Genomic DNA, 21,985 nt, shown 5'->3' with positions numbered 1-21,985 from the left:
GCACATTCAATATCCTCTATCACTGTCTTCTGCCAGTTCTTCCTTGGACTTCCTTATTTTTGCTTTCCTCCTTTGGGTATTGTGACAAAGCTCTGTCCTTATCTCCATGGGTCCTGCGTTTCCTGACAGATTTTGCTAGCCTCAGAGGCTCACTATGACCCTCCCCTTAACCCTTCTCTCTCTAGAGGCAAGGGTCACAGTCTACTGAGCCATTTTCATCATAAGCCAGCAAGGGAGGTGAGGAGAAGCTATCCTCCCTTGCACCGTCTCTGTTGTCTCCCAGTCTCACTGATTAATCAGGGGCAAAGTGGGGGGGGGGGAGCCCAGGCCCACCCTCTACTCCAGGCTCCAGCCCGGGGACCCTAATAGTATCAGCTATGGTAGCTGACCTTTTAGGAACAGGACACGTACAATTCCCTGGGCTACTTCCCCACAGCAGCCCCCACTTCCTCAAGCTCCACTTCACCCTTACCTCAGGGCCGCCTTCCCTGTACCTAGTATGGTGTATACAGCTCAGTCTCTCCAATAGCACAACTTCTCACAGCTCCTGACATGCACACCCACCTGACTAACTGGGAGGCTTTTTAACTAGTTTTAGCCAGCCCCTGATTGGCTTCAGGTGTCCCAATCAACCTAGCAATCTCCACTGCCTTCTGGAAAGATCTTAATTGGCCCCAGGTGTCTTAATCAACCTGGAGCAGCTGCCATTTACTTATCCTGGTACCAGGGATTTGTTTAACCTGGGGCTAATATATCTATCTCCCATTACTTTTCTATAGCCATCTGTCCTTTCCCCATCACAGTATCAAATTCAGTGCTTGTTTAGCATGTCTCCCACCTTTCATATGGTGCACGTCTCAGCTATTTGAGCCTTCTTTCTTTGATGATATTTTCTATCATGTCCTACTCTATCAGCTCCCTTATTCTCATATTTGTTATTCTGTCTTTCCATGAAATGTGTGATATCTTCCTCTGCTATCTGTGATAGGCACCCTCCAATTTTATTTTATTTTTTTGTTAGCCACGTTCAGCGGCCAAGTCTCTGCTCTGTACAGTAGTGTGCTCTGTACAATCAGACAGTATAATCTTAACTTCAATTTGGTATGGAGGCCTCTTTCACCAGGTGTTGTTCATCATCCCAAAAGTAGTTTGCTTTTCCTAATCTTGTATGAATATCTTTATCACAAACACCTTCAAATCTCATCACACTCCCCAGATGGGGCAAACGCTACCTGTTTAGTTTCTTTTCCATCCACATACACTTTTGCATCTCTTGTCCACTTTCCTCTTTTTGTTTTCTATGCATTTATTTTCAATCCAATTTTTGCTGCTTACTGTTCTACCTCTGAAGTAAGGCCAGTTGTTCTGTTCCACGTCATACTTAGTAAAGCAATGTTGTTGGCAAAGTCAAGGTCACATAACTCTCTGCTAACCATTTTACATCATCTACCCCTTCACTCGGCCTATTGCTAATGCAAAGATTGTTGATAACACACCTGGTTTAACTCCAGTCACAATATTCAACTGTTCACCCTGGCCTGTATCTGACCTCACTGTGCATCTTCTTCCATCACATAAACTCCTTATTGTGATGATCAATTTATCTGTTACCTCACACCTTCTAGCAATATTTCATGGATTCTCTATCTGGGTACTATCAAATGCTTTCTTAAAGTCAATAAAGTTTTTGCCAATCAGTAGATTTTTTTTGGTGATCTGTCAAAGAATGAATATTTGTTGACAAGATAATCTACCTGGAAGGAACCTACCCTGTTCTTCCAATACCATTTTATCCACTGCCTTCTTTATTCTATTAAGCATGACGGTAGCCAATACTTTGTCCAGGACTGGTAGCAGTACAATACCTTTATAGTTTGTGTAATGAGTAAGATCACCCTTTTTTGGCAATGCCATGATGATTACTGTCTTTCATGATACCTTAGTGTCAGTGGAGTTGCACTTATGTAAAATCAGCATGAGACTTGATTAGTAGCAAAAAGGTCCTGAAACCTTTAGAAAATTTACAGGAAATTATAGACTTGGGAGCCCTAATCAGTAGTTGAACATCCAACAACCATAAAAATGTCTCAGCATGTTCTGCAAAATGATCAGAGTTAGGGTGATTTTTTTTTTTTAAGGCAAAAATGTCACTACCCTCCAGATCAGATATGGCTGCTCTCTCTCCACTTAACCTCCAACTTCTAACTACCCAGGACTCTCTTTTCTATCAATTCCTCTTTACGTGTCTTGGAGATTGACTGGAACTATAAAGTCTAGGTGCATTTGGATCCCAGGGTTCTGGTTTCTCTCTTCTTGTGGTAGTATTGCAGCAGTCATAGCTATGACATCTTATTGTTCCCTACGAAACAAGTAGGGCAGCCCTAGGTTCTATCACACTGAAAACTCTGTATTATAGTCTTCATCAAATTATTTATACATACTTATGTTTTGCAAGCCGGTATGAATAGATATGGGGTCCTGCTTCATGAAGTAACTTGTCCCCTAGTCTGTGAGTTCATTAAAATACTTGTTATTCCTATCTGTGTATAACTGCACATCCTACAAAAAATTTATAGGATCAGGTTACACAGGTTACACATTGACTTCAATGGACCTTGACTAGAAAAAGGTTCTACTCAATGTGACTAAGAGTATTACAATCTGGCCCATGTCTGTTTAGAGTAGAAAGGGATTTTTCACACCCATATTTGCTTTAGATATTAAACTGCACACAGCATTGCATCCCACCTAAAATTAATCTGCTCAGGCACAGATAGTTCAATGCTTTATCGAAGACAAAAACAACTTTGTATTTCCCGGAGCTGAAAGTTTTGGTAGTAAACTTGGCCTTCACAGTAGGTTGAACTTACATATCTGTATAATATCTTCCTCTCCTTGAAAACGTCTTTAGTCAGCTATGTTCCATTTAGCATTCTACTGAGAGAAAATCTCCTGAAGTTCAAGGTTTTTCCTTGTTCCCAATTTTTAGAATGACATTGTGAATATTTTTCACATTTATACTAGTTTTCTTTTTCTTTTTTTTTTATTCCAAGGGTTACTGAGTTAAAATTAAAACATATTTCTAGCCAAGAGGAAGAACCTGTGCTATGTACTAGGGATACACGACTGCCACAAAATCTAAACCTACATAAGTGAGCACTCCCCCAGGTAATCTTTCTATATCTGTTTTCTATTTTTTCTGTTGTATGCTTCATATTTTCATCCTATTTATTATTCTTTTCTCTCTGCTCTTCCGTCCCCGCTCCTTTTCTTCTACAGTTTCTTAAGCGGATGGCAAACCTAATAATATTTGTGTCAAACTTTTGAACACACAAAATCCACTTGAGTTTAAAATGAGGAAAACATAGTCTCCCTATCTCTTCTAAACAGATATGATATACAAACTGTGGCTTTCTGTGTAACCTAAAACCAGACATTTCTACCTCTGATGAATTTACATTCTGGTAATTACCTTTGATTTTTACACATAAATGGGTCTCTCAAACAAACAACTTTGCCTTTGTTACAAATCATTGCAGAATATGGGGACTTTTCAGACTTAAAAGCATCATCAGCAATTTTCACTTTAAAGTCTTTAAACTCTGTTCAGGAATGTCTGATTATCAGCCATCTCCCAAAGTTCACTAGTCTGACATAAACTTGTAACCTCTCTAATTATTTTTTGTTATGTTTGCCCATTGTAATTTGCATCCCTCTCCTTATAACAATTTACTGGACTGATATATTGTCAGTGATAATGCTTTCCTAAGCAGAAATAACCTAAAGTTACCACCTGTCTTGATATGGGAATAATTATTCATATAAGTATGCAAAAGGCCGTCAATTACACAGGCTGAACTAGAACTTATGGCCACTATAAATTAATCAAAACAAAAGGAAAAACCCACAAAAGTCCATCTAATAAAAACTTAAAAGAAAAATGTGTTGCAACTTCTTTACAAATAAATACATTATACGCCCCACCCTCAAACAATATATTATATGTAGTTATATAAGTGTGAATTCAAGCTGGTTGAAAACATTTCAACAAAGCAGTTTTCCATGGGAAAATGATGTTTCGGCAATACTGAAATGTTTCATGGCAACTGTCAATTTCAATTAAATTTGACTGAAAAGTTTTGAAACTATTCATAGCATTTTGTGTCAACTTTCCTATTTTATTTTTACTTCTATATTTGTATATACACCTCTACCCCGATATAAAGCTGTCCTCGGGAGCCAAAAAATCTTACTGCGTTATAGGTGAAACCGCGTTATATCGAACTTGCTTTGACCCGCTGGAGTGCGCAGCCCCGCCCCCCCGGAGCGCTGCTTTACCGCGTTAGATCCGAATTCATGTTATATTGGGTCGCGTTATATCGGGGTAGAGGTGTATTATCTTTACATATAATATTTACTATTATATTACAATGTTTCAATATTATCAGAACATTTCAGCATAAGGTCATTTACATGTTTCTCAATTTAAATATTTCAGAACTTTCATTCCATTTTCCAACCAAGTCTATACACACACACACACACACACATATATATATATACGTAAGTATAAGTATGTGTATGCATCCACCTCCACACTGTATTATATATAGTTATATATGTGTGAGTATGTGTGTAGATAGAAAGATAATATGCATCTATAAAGATATAGCTACACATACATGTATAAAGGATGAGATCATCTACTATTTCAAGAAAACAACAAGGAGTCCAGTGGCACCTTAAAGACTAACAGATTTATTTGGGCATAAGCTTTCATGGTAAAAAAAACACTTCTTCAGATGCATGGAGTGAAAATGACAGATATAGGCATATTTATACTGGCACATGAAGAGAAGGGAGTTACCTTACAAGTGGAGAACCAGTGATGACAAGGCCAATTCAATCAGGGTGGACGTGGGTCCACTCCCAATAATTGATGAGGAGGTGTCAATACCAAGAGAGGGAAAATTGCTTTTGTAGTGAGCCAGCCACTCCCAGTCCCTACTGTAGCTCTGCAGCTTCTCTTTGAAGTCTGTTTTTGAAGTTTTTTTGTTGCAGGATGGCTACTTTTAAATCTGTTATTGAATGTCCAGGGAGATTGAAGTGTTCTCCTACTGGCTTTTGTATGTTACCATTCCTGATGTCTGATTTGTGTCCATTCATTCTTCTACGTAGAGACTGTCCGGTTTGGCCAATGTACATGGCAGAGGGGCATTGCAGGGGTGGGGTGTACCCTGCTCCCTAGTGGTGAGAAGCCCTGGGCAGATTCCCCTCTTTCCCGGCAGGGAATGGGTAGGGGAGAAGGCTCGGGCGGTTTCCCCTGGCTCTCGGTGGGGAATGGGTAGGAGAGAAGCCCCAGGCAGCTTCCCCCCACTTCTGGCGGGGAGCAGCCTGGCGGAAGGCTGTGAGCCTGTGAGGCAGCCAGGCTCCGAGCAGGGAGCTGCCAGCAGAGCTGAGACCAGGCTGTCAGCTCCCCACATTGCCCTTCTTAGGTCGGTGGAAGCACTCCTGGTGAGGACATGCACCACTGACTCAAGGAGGGTAGTGTGGACATGCACCACCTCAGTAATTACTGACCTAATAAAGGTCGACTAAGGGTATGTCTTCATTAGCAACGTTAAAGCACTGCCGCTGTGTAGTCACAGTACCAGTGCTGGGAGAGAGCTCTCCTAGTGCTGTAAAAAAACCCACCCCCATGAGGGGAGTAGCTACCAGCGCTGGGAGTGTGTCTCCCAGTGCTGGTGCACTGTCTACACTGCCACTTTACAGTGCTGAAACTTGCAGCGCTCAGAAGGGTGTTTTTTCACCCCCCCGAGTGAGGGTACTTCTACACTACCCGCCGGATCAGCGGGTAGCGATCTATCTATCGGGGATCGATTTATTGCGTGTAGCGTAGACGCGATAAATCGATCCCCGATCGCTCTCCCGTCGACTGCTGAACTCCAGCTCGGTGAGCGGCGGAAGCAAAATCGACGGGGGAGCGGCGGCACGCCGCGAACTAAGTAATTTTAATTCGATCTAAGATGCGTCAACTTCAGCTACGCTATTCTTGTAGCTGAAGTTGCGTAGCTTAGATCGACCCCCGCCCCAGTGAAGACCAGGCCTAAGAAAGTTGCAGCGCTGTAAAGTGGCAGTGTAGACAAGGCCTTAAGTTATGTCTACACTACAAACCTAAGTAATTCTTAATTTGTCCTTTCCTATTTTAGCCTCAGATCCTACACCGTGTAGACTGATGCTCGTTGTGTTAGTCATCTCATCACTGCTAACCTTTTTGGTGAAAATTGAAGCAAAGACCGCATTTAACACTTTGGCAATGGCTGCATTTTCTATTATTGTCTTTCCCTCCTCATTGAGTAATGGGTCTTGCCTGTTCTTGGTCTTCCTCTTGCTTCTAATGTATTTGCAAAAATGTTTTCTTGTTACCCTTTATGTCCCTAGCTAGTTTAATCTAATTTTGTGCCTTGGCCTTTCTACTTTTATCCTTCAGCGCTTGTGTTGTTGTTTGTATATTCATCCTCTGTAATTTGACCTAGTTTCCATTAGTTCTACCTAGTTTTCCACTTTTATTAGAGTTGATTTATGGATATTTACTTTGTCAACATTGCATGTCAAAATATACAATTTGTGTTTTAATAGTTGGAAAGTTTTACCTTTTTGAATGTGTCTACTGTCAAATAATTATTGTCTAACCCTACTGCCACAGACATTATTGTCTGACCCTCACAGTTTCCTGCGACTGTGAAAATTTAAATAGATAAAAAATGTAAGAACTTAAAAATAAACATTGATATTATCCACTGAAATTTATAAAGAATAAAAATCAAATTCTGCCAAGCCTATTTAGAAAACTGCATACATGAATTGGCCGGCCAAACATGATCCATGTGAATATAATCAGGCAGAGAGATGCATGAACATGTAGTACTGCAAACATAAATCTGCAAGTTAAAGCAGCTTTAATCAATCTAGATGAGCAAAAGGGTAGTTCTGACAACTGAAATGACAACTTTCACATTTAATGTGAATTTATTTGCTTTAAATCATTACACAAAGTATAGAACTAAATCATTTCTTTAGGGAAAAGGGTGTGTGAAAACATTACAAAAATGTTTTAAAAAGCACTAAGGCAATGTTTTAAAATGAATACTGGATGAAAAACAGAAAACACTTGTTTGAAAGTGGATTCAAGTGTTTTTGTTACAGATATTTTATGCAAATATTCATTTAATATTATATAAATTATCAACCAAATCAATAATCAAATAAGATTTTTATGTGAGACTAATAAAGTTTTATTTGATGTTTAATCAAGTAGATATTTGTATTTTTCAGACACTAAAAATTCTGGAAAGCAGCTTTGTCCCCTTACAAAATGTACACAAAGGGTGGTCTAGAGAATCAGATAGTACCTTCATTATACAGAAGTGGCAAAAAGTCAGATCATACAGGTTTTCTATAACTATATTCTGATGTTGGCTTTCCAATTCCGTTTTAAAGCTACACTCATTTTTTAGCACTGTCATTAATTACGGTACTGTATTCTGTATTGATTACTAAAGGGTTTCAGATTTAACAAATGAATGGCTGGAGTGCTTCAAATAGCAAACATTTGCGTTATGAGTACATTATTTTGATGACTGATAGTAGGGGATAGAGGGAGCCACAGGATGAGACTCTGCCACATGCTCCTTATAGCTCTGCCCTGTTAAGCTCAGTTGTACCATTGATATGTTTGTGGCCCGTGCCTCCCCTAAGCAGAAGTGACTATCTTGAATTGTGCCAAATTGTGCCAAATTGCCTGTCAATGTTTTGGACAGTTATCCAGGCTAAACTCATCTGGGCCTATAAGGTGTTAAGGCCCCAGCTCTTGCCTGAGACGGAGTCAGGTGACCAAGGATCATGTGAGAGAAGCCTGGAAGCAGGGCCTACTATAAGAAGGGCAGCATGCACAGCAACTGAGACCTGCAGGGAGCAGGAGACACAGTGGAGTTCTGGACTAGAGCTGTGCTAGGGTTGGAGAGAGCCATGGGAGGAACAGGGGAAGAACCTAGGTTCCTGCACTCAGCTAGTGGGACTTGGGCTTTCAGGGACAGTGTGACTAGGATAGGAACTGCTTGTACCTAGTGAACTGTTTATTTCTTGTTATCTCACATTAAACCAGACCCCAAAAGGTTGTGTGGGGAGGACAGACATTATTTGAAATGTGTGCATTTATTGAAGAGCCACAGAGGAAACTGAGGCCAGGATGACTAGGTGCCAGGATAGGTTAGCCTGACCCTCTGACACCATGCAACCTCTTATGTGGATAAGGCCCCACGATACTCATGCAACGCCTCGCTGTTTGGGGAGGCATAGCCTCCCCCAGCCTTCCCTACCAGGCCCTCCATACAATATCTGAACCCGATATGGCCCTAGGGCCAAAAAGTTTGCCCACCCCTGCCCTAAAGCTACATTTGAATCCTGAAAAGAGTTTACATTAAATCCCATGCCATCTGGTATTCAGCATTGTCTCCCCGACATATGTTAGTTAAAGGAGACAAGTGTGTGGCAATCCATTTACATTTATTGGTTTTGTTGAACTCCTGAGGATTAGCATAAGCCTAAGTAAACTGCCTGGTTTAATTTTTTACAATTATCAAATGCATATTTTAATGGGAAATACCAATGGGTAGAAGAAAGAGGGCCACCTCTGGCAGAAAAAACATGCTGGAGTATGGCCCTGGGGAAGACAACTGTACATAAATGTTCTTCCCAAGTCACTCCATCAATGAGAGGGAGAGTGTATGGGTCCCAGGGCCAATAAATATCTGATGATCCACTAGAGGCTCAGAGACCCTGTTCCTCTGCACCTGCTATGGACATCCTGCTTACCCTCCAGTCCCTGCCAAGCTCCCCAGCTATTGGGATCCTGTGTCATGGGGCAGTTCCCCAACACAGAGGAAGATGCCCCTGATGGTGGGATCACCAATCAAAAGACAGCACGCAGATACCGTAGTGATGGGCATGGTGTGAGAATTAGAATAGTCAAGGGACTTTGTGGACAAGTGAATGTAGACTGAGTATGTATTAGATGGATTTATTGCTGGTGCCACAGATACAAGACGGAGGGGAAAGGAAAGACAAATGTGTTACAGTTCTGACATAGACCTTCTCCTTCTTACAAACAGGACCTGATGAGGCTCTTCTACATATTGTGCACAGAGAGGATGTAGCTAGTCCACCTTCATGTGAGACAGGGAGATCTGATTGGGAAGGGTCCCGTGTCTGCCCCAAGTGCATGGTCTGATGTGATTGTGATTAAATTACATTGTTTCCAGGAATTGTGGTAGATTTTTGAGGAAGCAGACTTACTACATGCATACTTAGACACAGGCAATATTTAATAGTAAGATAATTACCTGCCACCCTTAGAATAATTAGGGACATTATTACAGAACTGTCGTCTCCTGAATACACTGAAGAAAACCTAACCCAAGTTCTTCTTGACCCTCTTTTTATGACCCACATGACCTTGACCAATCAATAATCCAGAGTAAATGAGTGCAAAACTGTCAGGAAATAGAAAACCCTCTCACTACAAGCAAAGAGCTTAATATGCACTCACCTAAATTCTGATTAAGCTACAAATTTCCCTAATAATCTATCATTCAACATCAAAAAGTCCTATTCCTGAAATTCTACAAACATCATTTGTCTTAGGGCAGGTCTACACTAACCCCCCAATTCGAACTAAGGTACTTCGAACTAAGGTAAGTTCGAAGTACCTTAGTTCGAACTTACCTCAGTCCAGATGCGGCAGGCAGGCTCCCCCGTTGACTTCGCGTACTCCTCTCGCCGAGCTGGAGTACCGCAGTCGACGGCGAGCACTTCCGGGTTCGACTTATCGCGTCCAGACAAGATGCGATAAGTCGAACCCAGAAGTTCGATTTGCTTGCCGCCGAACTACCGGGTAAGTGTAGACCTACCCTTAGTCTCTGCATTGTGTGCAAAATTGGATTGTAAATTTGATAAATATCATAAACTTTGTACCATGGCCATCCTTAAAAATACTTAGCAATTTTGCCTTAGATAAATATTAGATGAGGTCACCTTAGTGTTTGCAGATTTCCCTGTACACTGCATATCTTTATTGTAGAGAACACTGCAGTAACCATTTCTATTTAAGACAAAGCTGGAAAGTTTTGCATATTTTTTGTTTTTCAAAGGGTGATCATTGATCAGTCACAATATATTCAGTGAAACATTTAAGTTGAAATGATCCACATCATTTTTTGGGCTCCCCACAGGAGTAAATGGATGAAATTATATGGCCTGTGTTATGCAGGAGATCAGAGGAGATGATTATAATGGGCCTTTCTGGGCTTAAAAGCCTGTGAATTTTAGAGGTAAATGCTAGCACTAACATGGATATTTAGAAAAAAAAAAACCTAAGGAATTGAAGTCTTAGTTAAAACTCTTATTTACTGATATTTCATTTCTAGATTTTCATCCCATTTTAATCCTGTACAAATACTTTTATGATCAGATCATGCCTGAGAGGCATTAGCTTGCATCAAGTGGCAACCTCCCTCCTAGATGTCAATGCAGCATGCGCTCTCCTTCAGGCCCAGTCAGCTTGGTTGGCTGGAGCGGGGGGGGGGGGGGGAGGGGGAGTGGTTTGAGAGCATGGCCTAGCCTCCTCCCTCATCCACCTGGTCTTCTGCTAGAAAGTGCTAGGGTGAAGCAGTCTCTCAGTCTGTAGAGGACAGAGGGTTCAATTTTGATTCATCTCTGAATGGTGGCATAATTCTGCACAGGGTGGTGCAAGGGGAGGAGGAGAAGGGGGTGGTTGGGAAGCACCTTGCAACACCACCCCATAATGGTATTTAATCACCTTCTCTTTAAACTGCAACGTACAGGGACATATGACAAATGGGACTAAGACTGATATTACCCATTACTAATTCACTTATTAAGGCCCCTAATGAATGAGAAAGAGAGTACTGCATATTCATAATGAAAGTCAGACACAAGTCACTTTCGTCTTTAGATTTATTTATAGTTAAAAGTAAGGACGGTGGTGGTGGGGGAGCTCTCTAGAATCCAACCAAACTTTTAAGCTCAGAGTTGTTTACACATTTTTCACTTGTGGAATCCTTCTGGGACTGCAACCAGAACTGTGAGGCACAGCAAGAAGTGCGTTTCTGAGGTATATCTAGCCACAACCAGAAGGAGCGATGGAAAACATGAGGCAGTGCCTCTTATGACTTTTCCAGTCTGGTTTGCAGACTCAGGAATTTGGACAGCTGAAATAAGCACCTGCTTATCCAAACTGCACCTTGATGCCAAACATTGGCCTACCTGGGTTTTTTTATTTTATTTTTTAGAATTTGGTCCAGTTTATGTATATCTTGGTGCAACTGTATCAATGTCGAGACTACGTTCTGCTGGTTTCTTCATCTTTCTCTGAAAGATTTTCAAGAGACATTTGCCAAAAAGAGGCTTCACTAGGAGAGGCTGTGTTAGCTGTTTGTTTCAAACATTCCAGTTTGGTCATCTTAGCTACTATAATGGCTTTGAGCCTATGGCTTTCTATGGTTATACCACTCCTGAATGTAGTCTGTACACAGGCCACCACCCACCTTCTTATAGAAAAACATGTAGTCAAGCTTTTAGAAAGTTCTGTGAAATCCATCCTCAGCAGAACTATTCTGAACTATTTGTCACTCGATACTTTGAAAGAATCAAATATTTTAATCATATCTTTTATTAAAGAAGCTATAAAAATAGTTCTCTTCTTGATCTGTTTAGCTTAAAACATGTTCTTGTGTATGTTCCCCTTAATAAAAACTGATTGGCAGTGTCCTCAAGTGGTGATCTAAGACGACTTATGTTGTTGACTGTCATCTTGTCCTAGTAGGTTGGAAATTACAGATTTTATCAATGTTGCCATTATTTCAAATCATAAAAAAGTGGTTTTTTTGCTCTCCTAAATAAAGAACAGCTATCTTGTAGAAAAGTATCCATGGATTTGATGCCACTGCAATAGTACAGGACAGCTATTTCTTTTTTAGAGTCTATGACAATACGTCTAAATAACATGCAAGATAGGACATATTGTTAAAGGCTCCCTCTGACATGATATACCATGCTGCATCAAAGAATAAAACATCCCACTGCTTATCTTTTTGAGTGTCCAGCTCTAATTCACAGCACATTCCACTGTTATTTACATTTACTTCTTTTTTCCTGCCCACCAAGCACTTAAACTTAATATTCAGTGCAGTGATCCAAAATGTTTATTTTTATAGTGTGTTTATTTCAAGATCTCATGGTACTCTGACATATTGCTGGTAGAGCAAGGATCAGATTATTATGGCCAATAAAACAGTATGAGAGCCTTACTGTTCCCTGTGGTAGGGGATTAAATATCAGATAAGCAAGGATGTCCAGGCAAGATAATATGTTATCTGTCTCCAACTACAGTGACTTTATATTGACAGTGTTCCTAAATTTTTAGCACTTACTGTCCTTATTTTCTGAGGAACAGAAGCAAGTGATGGCTTATTCTTTATTGTATTTTATAATCATCCATAAATACCACAGTGTTGAAGGGACTATTAAATAGCTGTTTATTCTAAAGGTTATTTAATTTTTAGTTTGCAAGTTGTGCAGTTGCTTAGAGTAACAGGAATTCAGGGTTGTATAAATACAGCATTTCTTACTATATACAGTTCTGATAACACTAGCTTTAGCAACAGTTCCAAAATGGTTTCTATTATAAGCCCCTGTTTTCACAGTCACAACTTTCACCTTTTGATCTGACGGTTTCCATATTGGCTCTCTGTCTGGAGGTGACATTTTTTGTTAAAGTTTGAACAAATTTCCTTCAAATCATTTCTGAATACGGAGACTGGAGAAAACAAACAAACAACAAAAAACCACCCACTTTATACTTCATTTTAAAACAAACCAACAAAAGTCGCACCAGAGGGGAAGAATAAACTGAGGTTTGAAATGTGAAATATGGCCTGAAAATACTCGTAAGGACTAGCATCTTTGCATGGCTTGAGAGAAACTGCTATTTAACACAAATATAACATGAGAAAATTGCATACTAGAATGCTCATTTGAACATTTCCTTAAGCCTACACGTGTACTTTTAAACTAGAGTCGGACAATTTTTTTTTCATAGTTTATTCAATTAAAAATGCAATTTTGGTCACCCCAAATCTATTCACAAATTTGATATGAGTAGTTTCAGCCATTCACCACACAGGCAAAGGAGGAGGAGGGGATGCTGATGCTGCCCACCCTAACTTATAAATTTTAGCCCAGTAGTTAGGGCACTCACCTGGGATGTCAGAAAGACAGGTTTAAATTCACACTCTGGAACAGACCTGAAATGGACTTTTTTGTGTCACCAAAAAAATCCAAAATCATTCATATTTTATTTGATCCTAACAGAAAAAATATATTTGGAACTACCAAACTGAAAAAAAGATGAGTTATTTGCCTAGCTCTAGTTAAAACAGATGTGTTACCCCTGTGCTCACATTTGGTTCAAACAGCTACAAGCTGCTGAAAGAAGCCAATTTGTTACCACTGAGCAAGCAGGGCATGTTCAGCCATGGTTCAGAGAGGCTTTCACATAGTTTGGTATACGCTCTATGCCTGCACTGACAAGAAGCATCGGAGTTCAAGGCTGGAAGGATACAGTGCTGTAGCTATGGCCCTGCGGCGCGATAGCTTAGATGTTTCCTGCAGCGATGGAAGGAGCTTTTCCATCGCCATAGAAACTCCACTTCAGTGAATGATGATAGCTGGATGGACGCATTCTTCCATTGACCTTGCTGTGAATTCACACCCCTGAGCGCTGTTGCTATGTCAACCTAACTTTTAAGTGTAGACCAGTCCTTGAACTTGATGCAGTGTCCTCATCATTCCATCAACCTGCAGTGCCTTCACCCTTCCATTTACTTCACAGCACTGGACTATGAACGCACCATGCTTAGCAGTCCCCACCAGTGGATCAGCGCTGCTCTTTCTCATCCATTCCTAAGCAGCACAGAGCTCTTAGCGCATGCCTGATTAAGTGCACAGTTATGTAAGTGTTCATTGCTTGGCCCAACAAGCTTACAAGATCCATAGTCAGAATTTGTAAGTCCACCAACCCAATAGCTCTTTTTAAAGGACATTGCAAACGCTGTAGCCGAATAGTTGAAGATGTTTTGTCTTTTTTTATTCTTTAAGAATACCTAATAAGTGCTAGGGGGCGGGAAAGTTAGTGCAGCATTCCAACAGCACAGTTAAAAATACAAAAAAGCAGGAGATAAAGGATGATATTTTCTACTAATTGCCATGTGTGCCTTTGAAAAAGCTACCCCTCAATAGTTAAACTTCTACCAGCAACTTTGCTCTGGCTGCAGCACACAATGTTCTCTTTTCTTTTACTAGCGAAATGGGTAGTTTGAAATATGAATAGTTATGCCTTAAACAGATACCATAAAAGACAACAAAATGTGCAACATGCCTTTGTGAAGGCTGTCATTGTGAGGATAACTTTTGTACTTCCTGATCATGATTTTAATTGTATAACACAGCCTTCTGCCTATAATTATAGCAGAGTGGGAGCTCTGCTAAAGTTAGGGTTGAGCATCGCGTTCTGTTTAAAGGTCAGCTATCCTTTAAAATCCACGTGCTTTCTCAGACAGTCTTAAAATTTGCTGTGCTTTTTGGGGGTATAGGATAGAGTTAATATTTCAAATATGGGATCATTTGAACAAGGAGATCTCAAGATATATTCCCCCTCAAACAGAAGGTCAGCTGTTTACAAAAAAACAGCTGATTTTTTGGGGGTACACCTGGGACTCAAACTATAGCTCTAATGCTCCCCAAACCAATCTCAGTCACTTGGGATTTATCTCAATTAGTGCATGGCACCCACTGTCTGTCTGGAGAAGCAATAGTGAAAAAGTTACTGGGGGAAAATTTGTAACTCCGTGTTAGTAGATGCTAAAATGCATAAAAGAATGAAGTGTGCATATGCAGCAAGACTAGGGCTCAGTTCAAGCCAGACGGTTTGCAGCCAGCGTTCTCGCACACTAACTAGACGGCTCAAGGGGATTTGCTGTGGTTACTGAACATGAGCTGCACCCAAACAGTGTGATTGCAGGTAGGCATATCCATGCTCGTTTTAGTCTGGCTAGCACAGCTGGCAGACAATAGTTATGAAGATGTGGAGGCACAAGCTTCAGTGTGGACTAGCAACCAGAGGAAGTAGCCAGGGATTTCCGGTGGGCTTGTACTGGGGCAGCTAACCCACACTGAAGTTTGTGCCCCAATACATACTAGCCCTCTGCCTTTACAGATGCTACAGAGTACATGAGTCCTGTAGGATTAAGTTTAACACCTTCCCTTTGCTACATCAAAATTTAGGTTTAGGTTAGGCATAGCAAACAAAAGCTATATACACCTGGCCTTCATCCAAACATCAATGGTACTCCATACAACCACCCCAGGCTTTTACATGTTATCACCCCTTCACTCTGGCCATTCCTTCTGACACATTGCCTCATTAAGCTCTGGAGATCACTGACACACATCCCAACAGATTGCAGACAATTCCCGTGGCAAGAAGACATCTTTGTGCACCTCTACTGATGCAACCTACAAAATTCAGTTTCTAAATGAGGTATACTTGATCCTCTCCTCATATCATAGTTATAAGCTCTGCCAACCTGCTCCAATTAATCCCTCAAGCATTCAATACAGCTACACCTGATACAGTGAACACAGCTGGAGTTCATTCAAAACTCTGGAACACCACACAAATAATGGCATATTCTCTTAGAACTTCTGCATGTGTACTTATGGCATCCCACCACCAACCCCCTTCACTGAATCATTCCTAATTCAACAGGGCAGCGTTAAGGTTGCATTGCTGGGGTGGTGTGTACCTTCACTTTAAGTTTTCATTACCTTCATTCTCTATGTCCTACTTTCACATTCTGGAAAGGCATGAGCACTACTGCGCAACCTTAATTCTGCATTAAGAAAGTTTTTGGGCAATTAACAATAAACCAAATTGTCTTTACTTACATTAAAATAATTTATCTCCAACCTGTGTTTCTAGTCAAGGCTCCTTAACGAGCATGGGGATTAAGAACCTGGTGCTGCAAGTTTTTCAGCACTTTGAAGGATCAGAATTGGGGTGAAATTCACTTGTGCTCAGAGAACCACTAAAGCATCTATGCACCACTTGATTCATATTTAAGCTCTACTTGGCTTAGGTGGTGTATTAGCTATGTGCTGGATGTCTCAGAAAAGGGGTAAATTTAACTCCAAATGCATAATTTAGATGCAACATAATTTCCTCTTTTAATATAATCTGTAGTTAGCCACATTTCCCCCCCTATTTTCACAAAGTAGGCAAAGTGTTTAACCTGGCTATTAAATTGTGGTTGATACTCAACTTTTAATAAAAATATATTACAAAAGTGTCTATTTCTTCAAGATGACCTGGTTTATGCTAATTTATTTACATAACCATTGTGATATGTATTTCACAACTGACACAGCAGCTCTCTTCAGAACCCTACTGTGACCTGCTTCTCGTTATGATGGGGTAAACAGTGTCACCTTTCCAGTGCACAGTGAATTACAGAGAAGTAGCAAGGCATGCCATCAATCATATTGCATTAAGTTGGCTTTCAAAGTAGATTTCAGATATCACAAATGCTATTTAGGCTGTTAGGGAAAGTACAAATTGGACAGCTCATATAAAATGGCCATATGATGAATGGACATGACAGGTCTTCAAAGAAAAGGAGCATTGCTAGTCTACAAATAACTGTCAAAACAAAAGTAAGACTGCAGCTGTTTTGGTAGCCTGGCTACTACAATTTAAGAATTCTTTAATTGCTCTATCTGCTAGAAGTTCAAACAAATATCATTGGTATCAGAAACTCATGTTTATTTATGGCCCGTAAATTCTATGTCAAGCTAGCCCCTGCTAAGAATTTGCATTAGGTTTTGAAAATTAAAATAATCCATATTATGGCAAGTTTGTTACAAAGTATCTTTTAAAAGAAAAGAGAACCCCCCCCCCCCCTGTGATGTTTCAATCATTGCCAGGCTATTTGACATCCAAAGTAAATGTAATTTGCTGGCTTACTTCATGTGATCATGTCTCCCTCTACTGGCTTATTTTAGTAACGATGACAACCTGGTACTCACAGTTTAAGATACTTGCACATTTAGCTCAAATGTTAGTGATTTGTGCTTTAGGCACTCCAAGTCCAAGGTTAGATCACTGCTGATAACAATGTAGTCTCGATAAATATATATGTGGTCATGGTTCATTACCACCGATGGGACTTGCACTTTGTGGACCTATAGACACTGAGGAAAGCCTTTTCTAAGAGCACATGCATATAATCCATTGGGGTCTAGCCTTTTCTAAAACAACATCCATATAATCCAATGATCATATCTCTAGCTGCTGTTCTTAAAACCCTGATATAGCTAAAGTAATTATTCCTTTGTCTCAAGTGATAAGGTGCGTCTTTTGCTTTTCCTGCTGCAAGATCCAGGGTTCAATCACCGCTAATGTCTATGTAGTCTGTGTGTATATGGTCCTGCTTCATTATGCAGAAGGCCTAGTAAATAAAGAACTATTCTGAAATGTAACTTAAATTGCTGTGTGGTGAGCTGACATTGGTAAAAACGTCTTTGATTTTGCAAGAGTCTTCATTTTTGGTCCCCAGAGAGGCTAGCTCTCTTTTAGCCTGCAATTTATCAGGCCCCTTATTGGTTAAGGACAGCTTTACATTTGTGGGATTAATCTCAGAGACCACAACTGTATGTTTATCTCATTACAATTAATGTTATGGGTTTATTAAAACAAAGGGATACTGTATATTGAATTTTTCCAGTTGACAAGACTCCCACAGAGCATTACATCCTATCAATACCTGCATATACTGTGCTTGGGATGTCTAATCAATCAGCTGTTGAACAAAAGATAGGAATACCCAGAGGAAATAGAAGTCATGTGGACTTTGAAAATTCAGTACGGTCACAAAGACAATACAAGCAAAACGTACAAAAATTGTATCGTACTGCTTGTATCCAAGTCACTACGGGTATGTCTCCACAGCAACTAGACACCTGTGGCTGGCCCGTGCCAGCTGACTTGGGCTCAAGGGGCTTGACCCTGCGACGTGGGAGGGTCCCAGAGTTCAGTCTCCAGCCCAAGCCTGGAAGTCTACACAGCAATGAAATAGCCCCACAGCCCGAGGCCAAATCAGCTGGCAGAGGCTGGGTTTTTCTTTGTTGTGTAGACATACCCTAATATACTATAAAGCTCATAGTGATGGGCAATGTTCAGAAAGTATAAAGGTTGGGGGCGGCAGTGGGGGGTTGGGGGTGGAATCCCCCAAAACTCAACTTCCTAGCCACACTTCTTTGGTCTATTAATATTTTAGTCATGACAAGAAACTAAATTTATTTTTGAAGCATGGGGAAATAAAATAAGAAAAAAAAGGGTCTGCTTCATTGTGTGTGATGCATCCTGTAGTGGTGAGGAGAAAGATGACACTAATAATATCAACAGTGGAATTTATATTGTTTGCCTTCTTCAGAGCACTTTACAAACATTTATGCAGCCTCACAACATCCCTGTTGGCTAGGTAAGTAAGAATTATAACCCCCATGTGGAAACTGAGGCAGGGATGTTAAATGTTGCCCAAGGCCAGAGATGGAGAATGTGTCAGAACCAGGATTATAATTCATGAGTTTCTGGCACCTAATCCTGTCCTTAAACCAGATCTCAGTGCAAAGAAACTCATCTTCCCTTCTCTGTGTGCCTCTCTCAAGTGTTAGTTGGCAGGGCTTGCTCAGCAGTTCCTTCACACAAGCATAGGGAGAAGACAAAGTTCTAGACAAAGCTCCCTCAGATTCTTATATCCAGTTAAAACCAGGAAGTGTAGGCCCACCAGTTGAGAGACAGTTGACATTTAATTGTAAAAATACAACATAACAGATCATTTCAAGGTCTGAGCGGAGGAGTGGGCCACATCTTATTTACCTGAATCTGTTTGCTCATCTCTAGTCTGAGGTTTTCACCATTATTCCCATGACTTGCCAGTTAAAGACAGATGGAAGCTGTTTTCTAATTCTATTTCACTGTAAGTGACAAAGACAAATGATTGTATTACCTCGAGAGTTCCTTTGGCAGAGTAAGCGGCGTATGAGTACAGAAGGTCTTGGCTGTGAAGCTTTTTGGTCTCCCTGTAACACTTCTGTCCACTAGGATAAAAGCATTCACCACTATTTTTCAAAGTTACTGTATTTGAAGAAGAGCCTGGCAGGTCAAGCAAGACAGAGTAATTTACTAGCTGAACATCTTCAAGGCCACAAGACGTCCATTGAACCAGAAGTTTCATTGCAATGTCTGTATCTTCTTCTTTCCTAGGCAACTGTATCAAATCTCTGGGGGTAGGGAAAAAAAAACAGTAATAGTACATTTTTTCCAATACACATTCATCTTGTACAGATATAGCAGTTCACAATTTCATTAATGTGAGGCAAGGAATTCATGATAGATTACCATACAATACAACAAAGCATCTTTCATTCTCTTTGCATGTAATTCCTATCAGTCATTAGAAAAATAAAACTCTTTGTGGAGAATAATAATTGTTGTCTTTTAAGAAAAATATCCTATTAGAATTCCAAAATCCTACAGAAGTGATTTCAAATCATAGTATAATTTATAAAGCATTCAATATTTACATGTAGAATTTGCACTTCCACGCTGAAGTATCTGCTTGTTAAATTTCTGGGTGCTGGCTTTTATCCCTATAGCTAGCCTGGCTACAAAATTATGTTCAGAGGAAATATTTATTTTTTAACCTCAAACCTGATCTATTCTAAACAAGATAATTTGATATTTAACATTTATAAAGTAACTTTCATTTATGAGTTTAAACATTAGAAACAGTAATTCCACCTCACAAAACCTTAAAAATTAGGTACATTTTACAGATGGGCAAACTGAGTCACAGAGAGGGTAAATAACTTATCCATTATCACATTGTGATTAACTGACTGAGCTTGCAATAGAAATCAGGGTTGGAATCCTGGCCTCAGCGAAGTCAATGACAAAGCTCCCATTGACTTCAGTAGGGGTCAGGATTTCACTCTCTGCATCTCAAGAAGTATGGGGAAGGGCTCCACATTTTGATCCACTGATGAATGTGAAAGCAAGTTCTAAATATTTATGTCCAGATTTTTTTTTAAACTAAGTCTGCTAATTTTATATTACATCTGTTTAAAAGAATCTTTCTAAATTCTGTAGTATTACAATCTCCACAAAGTAGTGGATCATAATTAAAACATGGCACAGGAGTGTGATAGGGTGATGCTGTCTGGAGCACACTCCTGCTGCAGGCTGAGAAATGACTGGCACACCTACCTCAGTTACCCTTTTCAGAGTTTTCCCAAGTGAGGTTAATTTATTACAAAAGTCCCAGGCATATAAATCATAATAAAAGTCCCATAACAATCATCCAGATTTCCCCCATGATAGTCCAAACAGTGCAGCATAGAGTTACGGCATCTCTCACCATGCCTAAACATCTCTCACCACATCCCAGCTCTCTAGTGTGGCCCTCTCCTGTCCTTGTAACAGGATAACCACCCTACCCCTTCCAACTTGAGTGCAACCCAGCTCTTCCCAGCAGGAATCCTCGTTGCCTCTATGCTGGGATCATCTTTGCCAAAGGAACATTCCTCACTTCCCCTGGGCCTCTCACAACTCCTCTGGGTCCAGCTCTTCAGCTCCAGAGATTCCAGCAGTTAAGCACCTTCGCTGCTCCCTGCCTTCAAGGCTCTTCAGCCCTGGGCCCCAGCTCAGAGTCAGGAGGCAACTCCCTCTGCTACTGCTGCTTCTGTTGCTTTCAGCCCTGGCCGTGACTTGGGCACATCGGCCAGCAAACCCTTTTTGCTGCTGTCCTACCTTCAGCTTTTGCCCAGGTCTCAAACATACAGTCTCCCAACCAATTCCTCCCTCTTCCTAGGGAAGGCCTATCATGAGCATTCTGCTCACGGCAGCTTTCCCCAGAGACGATCTCTTGTCTTCTGACTTTTCCTGACTGACTCTCTCCAGGACTCCCCCTCAGTGGCTTGCTCCCTGACCTTTTCTAATCCTTAGGTGCAACTCCGCCCTCTTAATTGGCCAAATGGAAGCACCTGCTCTGGCATACAGGCGCTGGATCTGCTTCATTCGCAATGGCCAGCCACCCTTTGACAAGGAAACTCACAAAATCTATGATCAGTAGCTTTGGAACGGTTGGCAATTGACCATTATCAGGAGATTAGAACTTCTCAGTAGCATAATCTATGTTGAATTTTAAGACAGCCAAAGACATACAAAATTAAGGCATGGTTACAGGGGTTATACACCTCTACCCCCAATATAACGCTGTCCTCGGCAGCCAAAAAAATCTTACCACGTTATAGGTGAAACTGCGTTATATTGAACTTGCTTTGATCTGCCGGAGTGCGCAGGCCTGCCCCCTCGGAGCACTGCTTTACCGCGTTATATTCGAATTCGTGTTATATCGGGTCGTGTTATATCGGGGTAGAGGTGTACTTTGCTGTAAAACTGCATCTTTAACATGATTTTTAACCATTGCTAACAACTGCCATAATAATAACTATTATTTTATAGCATCCAGCAGTGCCATAGTACGGTACTTTACAATGGCAACAAAGTCAAAGAGTTTACAGTTTAGTTGAAATACAAGACCATCCGCAGTGTAACAAAAGAGCAGAAACTCCACTTCCAAGAAGCTCAGAACTCAGTGGCACAACTAGATTTTTAAGAAATAGCCCAATTTTTTTTAAAACTCCTTACTTAATGAAAAAATACCTAATATTCACTGGACACCCACTAGGTTTTTTTGTTTTGTTTTTCCAAAAGTCTCAGCTTTACAAA

General features: G+C 40.6%; 1 protein-coding gene across 1 annotated transcript in view; it reads right to left on the bottom strand.

The window, feature by feature from the left end:
* NAALADL2 (N-acetylated alpha-linked acidic dipeptidase like 2) overlaps nt 1-21,985 on the bottom strand; it is a 550,593-nt gene that overhangs the window by 420,581 nt on the left and 108,027 nt on the right. The window contains exon 2 of the mRNA XM_065411094.1: nt 19,203-19,476. Within this exon, the coding sequence (XP_065267166.1) occupies nt 19,203-19,476 (274 nt within the window). The remainder of the gene's footprint in view (nt 1-19,202; nt 19,477-21,985) is intronic.

This window comes from Emys orbicularis, chromosome 9 (genome assembly GCF_028017835.1).
Source record: "Emys orbicularis isolate rEmyOrb1 chromosome 9, rEmyOrb1.hap1, whole genome shotgun sequence".
NCBI classification, from domain to species: Eukaryota; Metazoa; Chordata; order Testudines; family Emydidae; genus Emys; species Emys orbicularis.
This window is presented reverse-complemented; position numbering and strand designations above follow the sequence as displayed.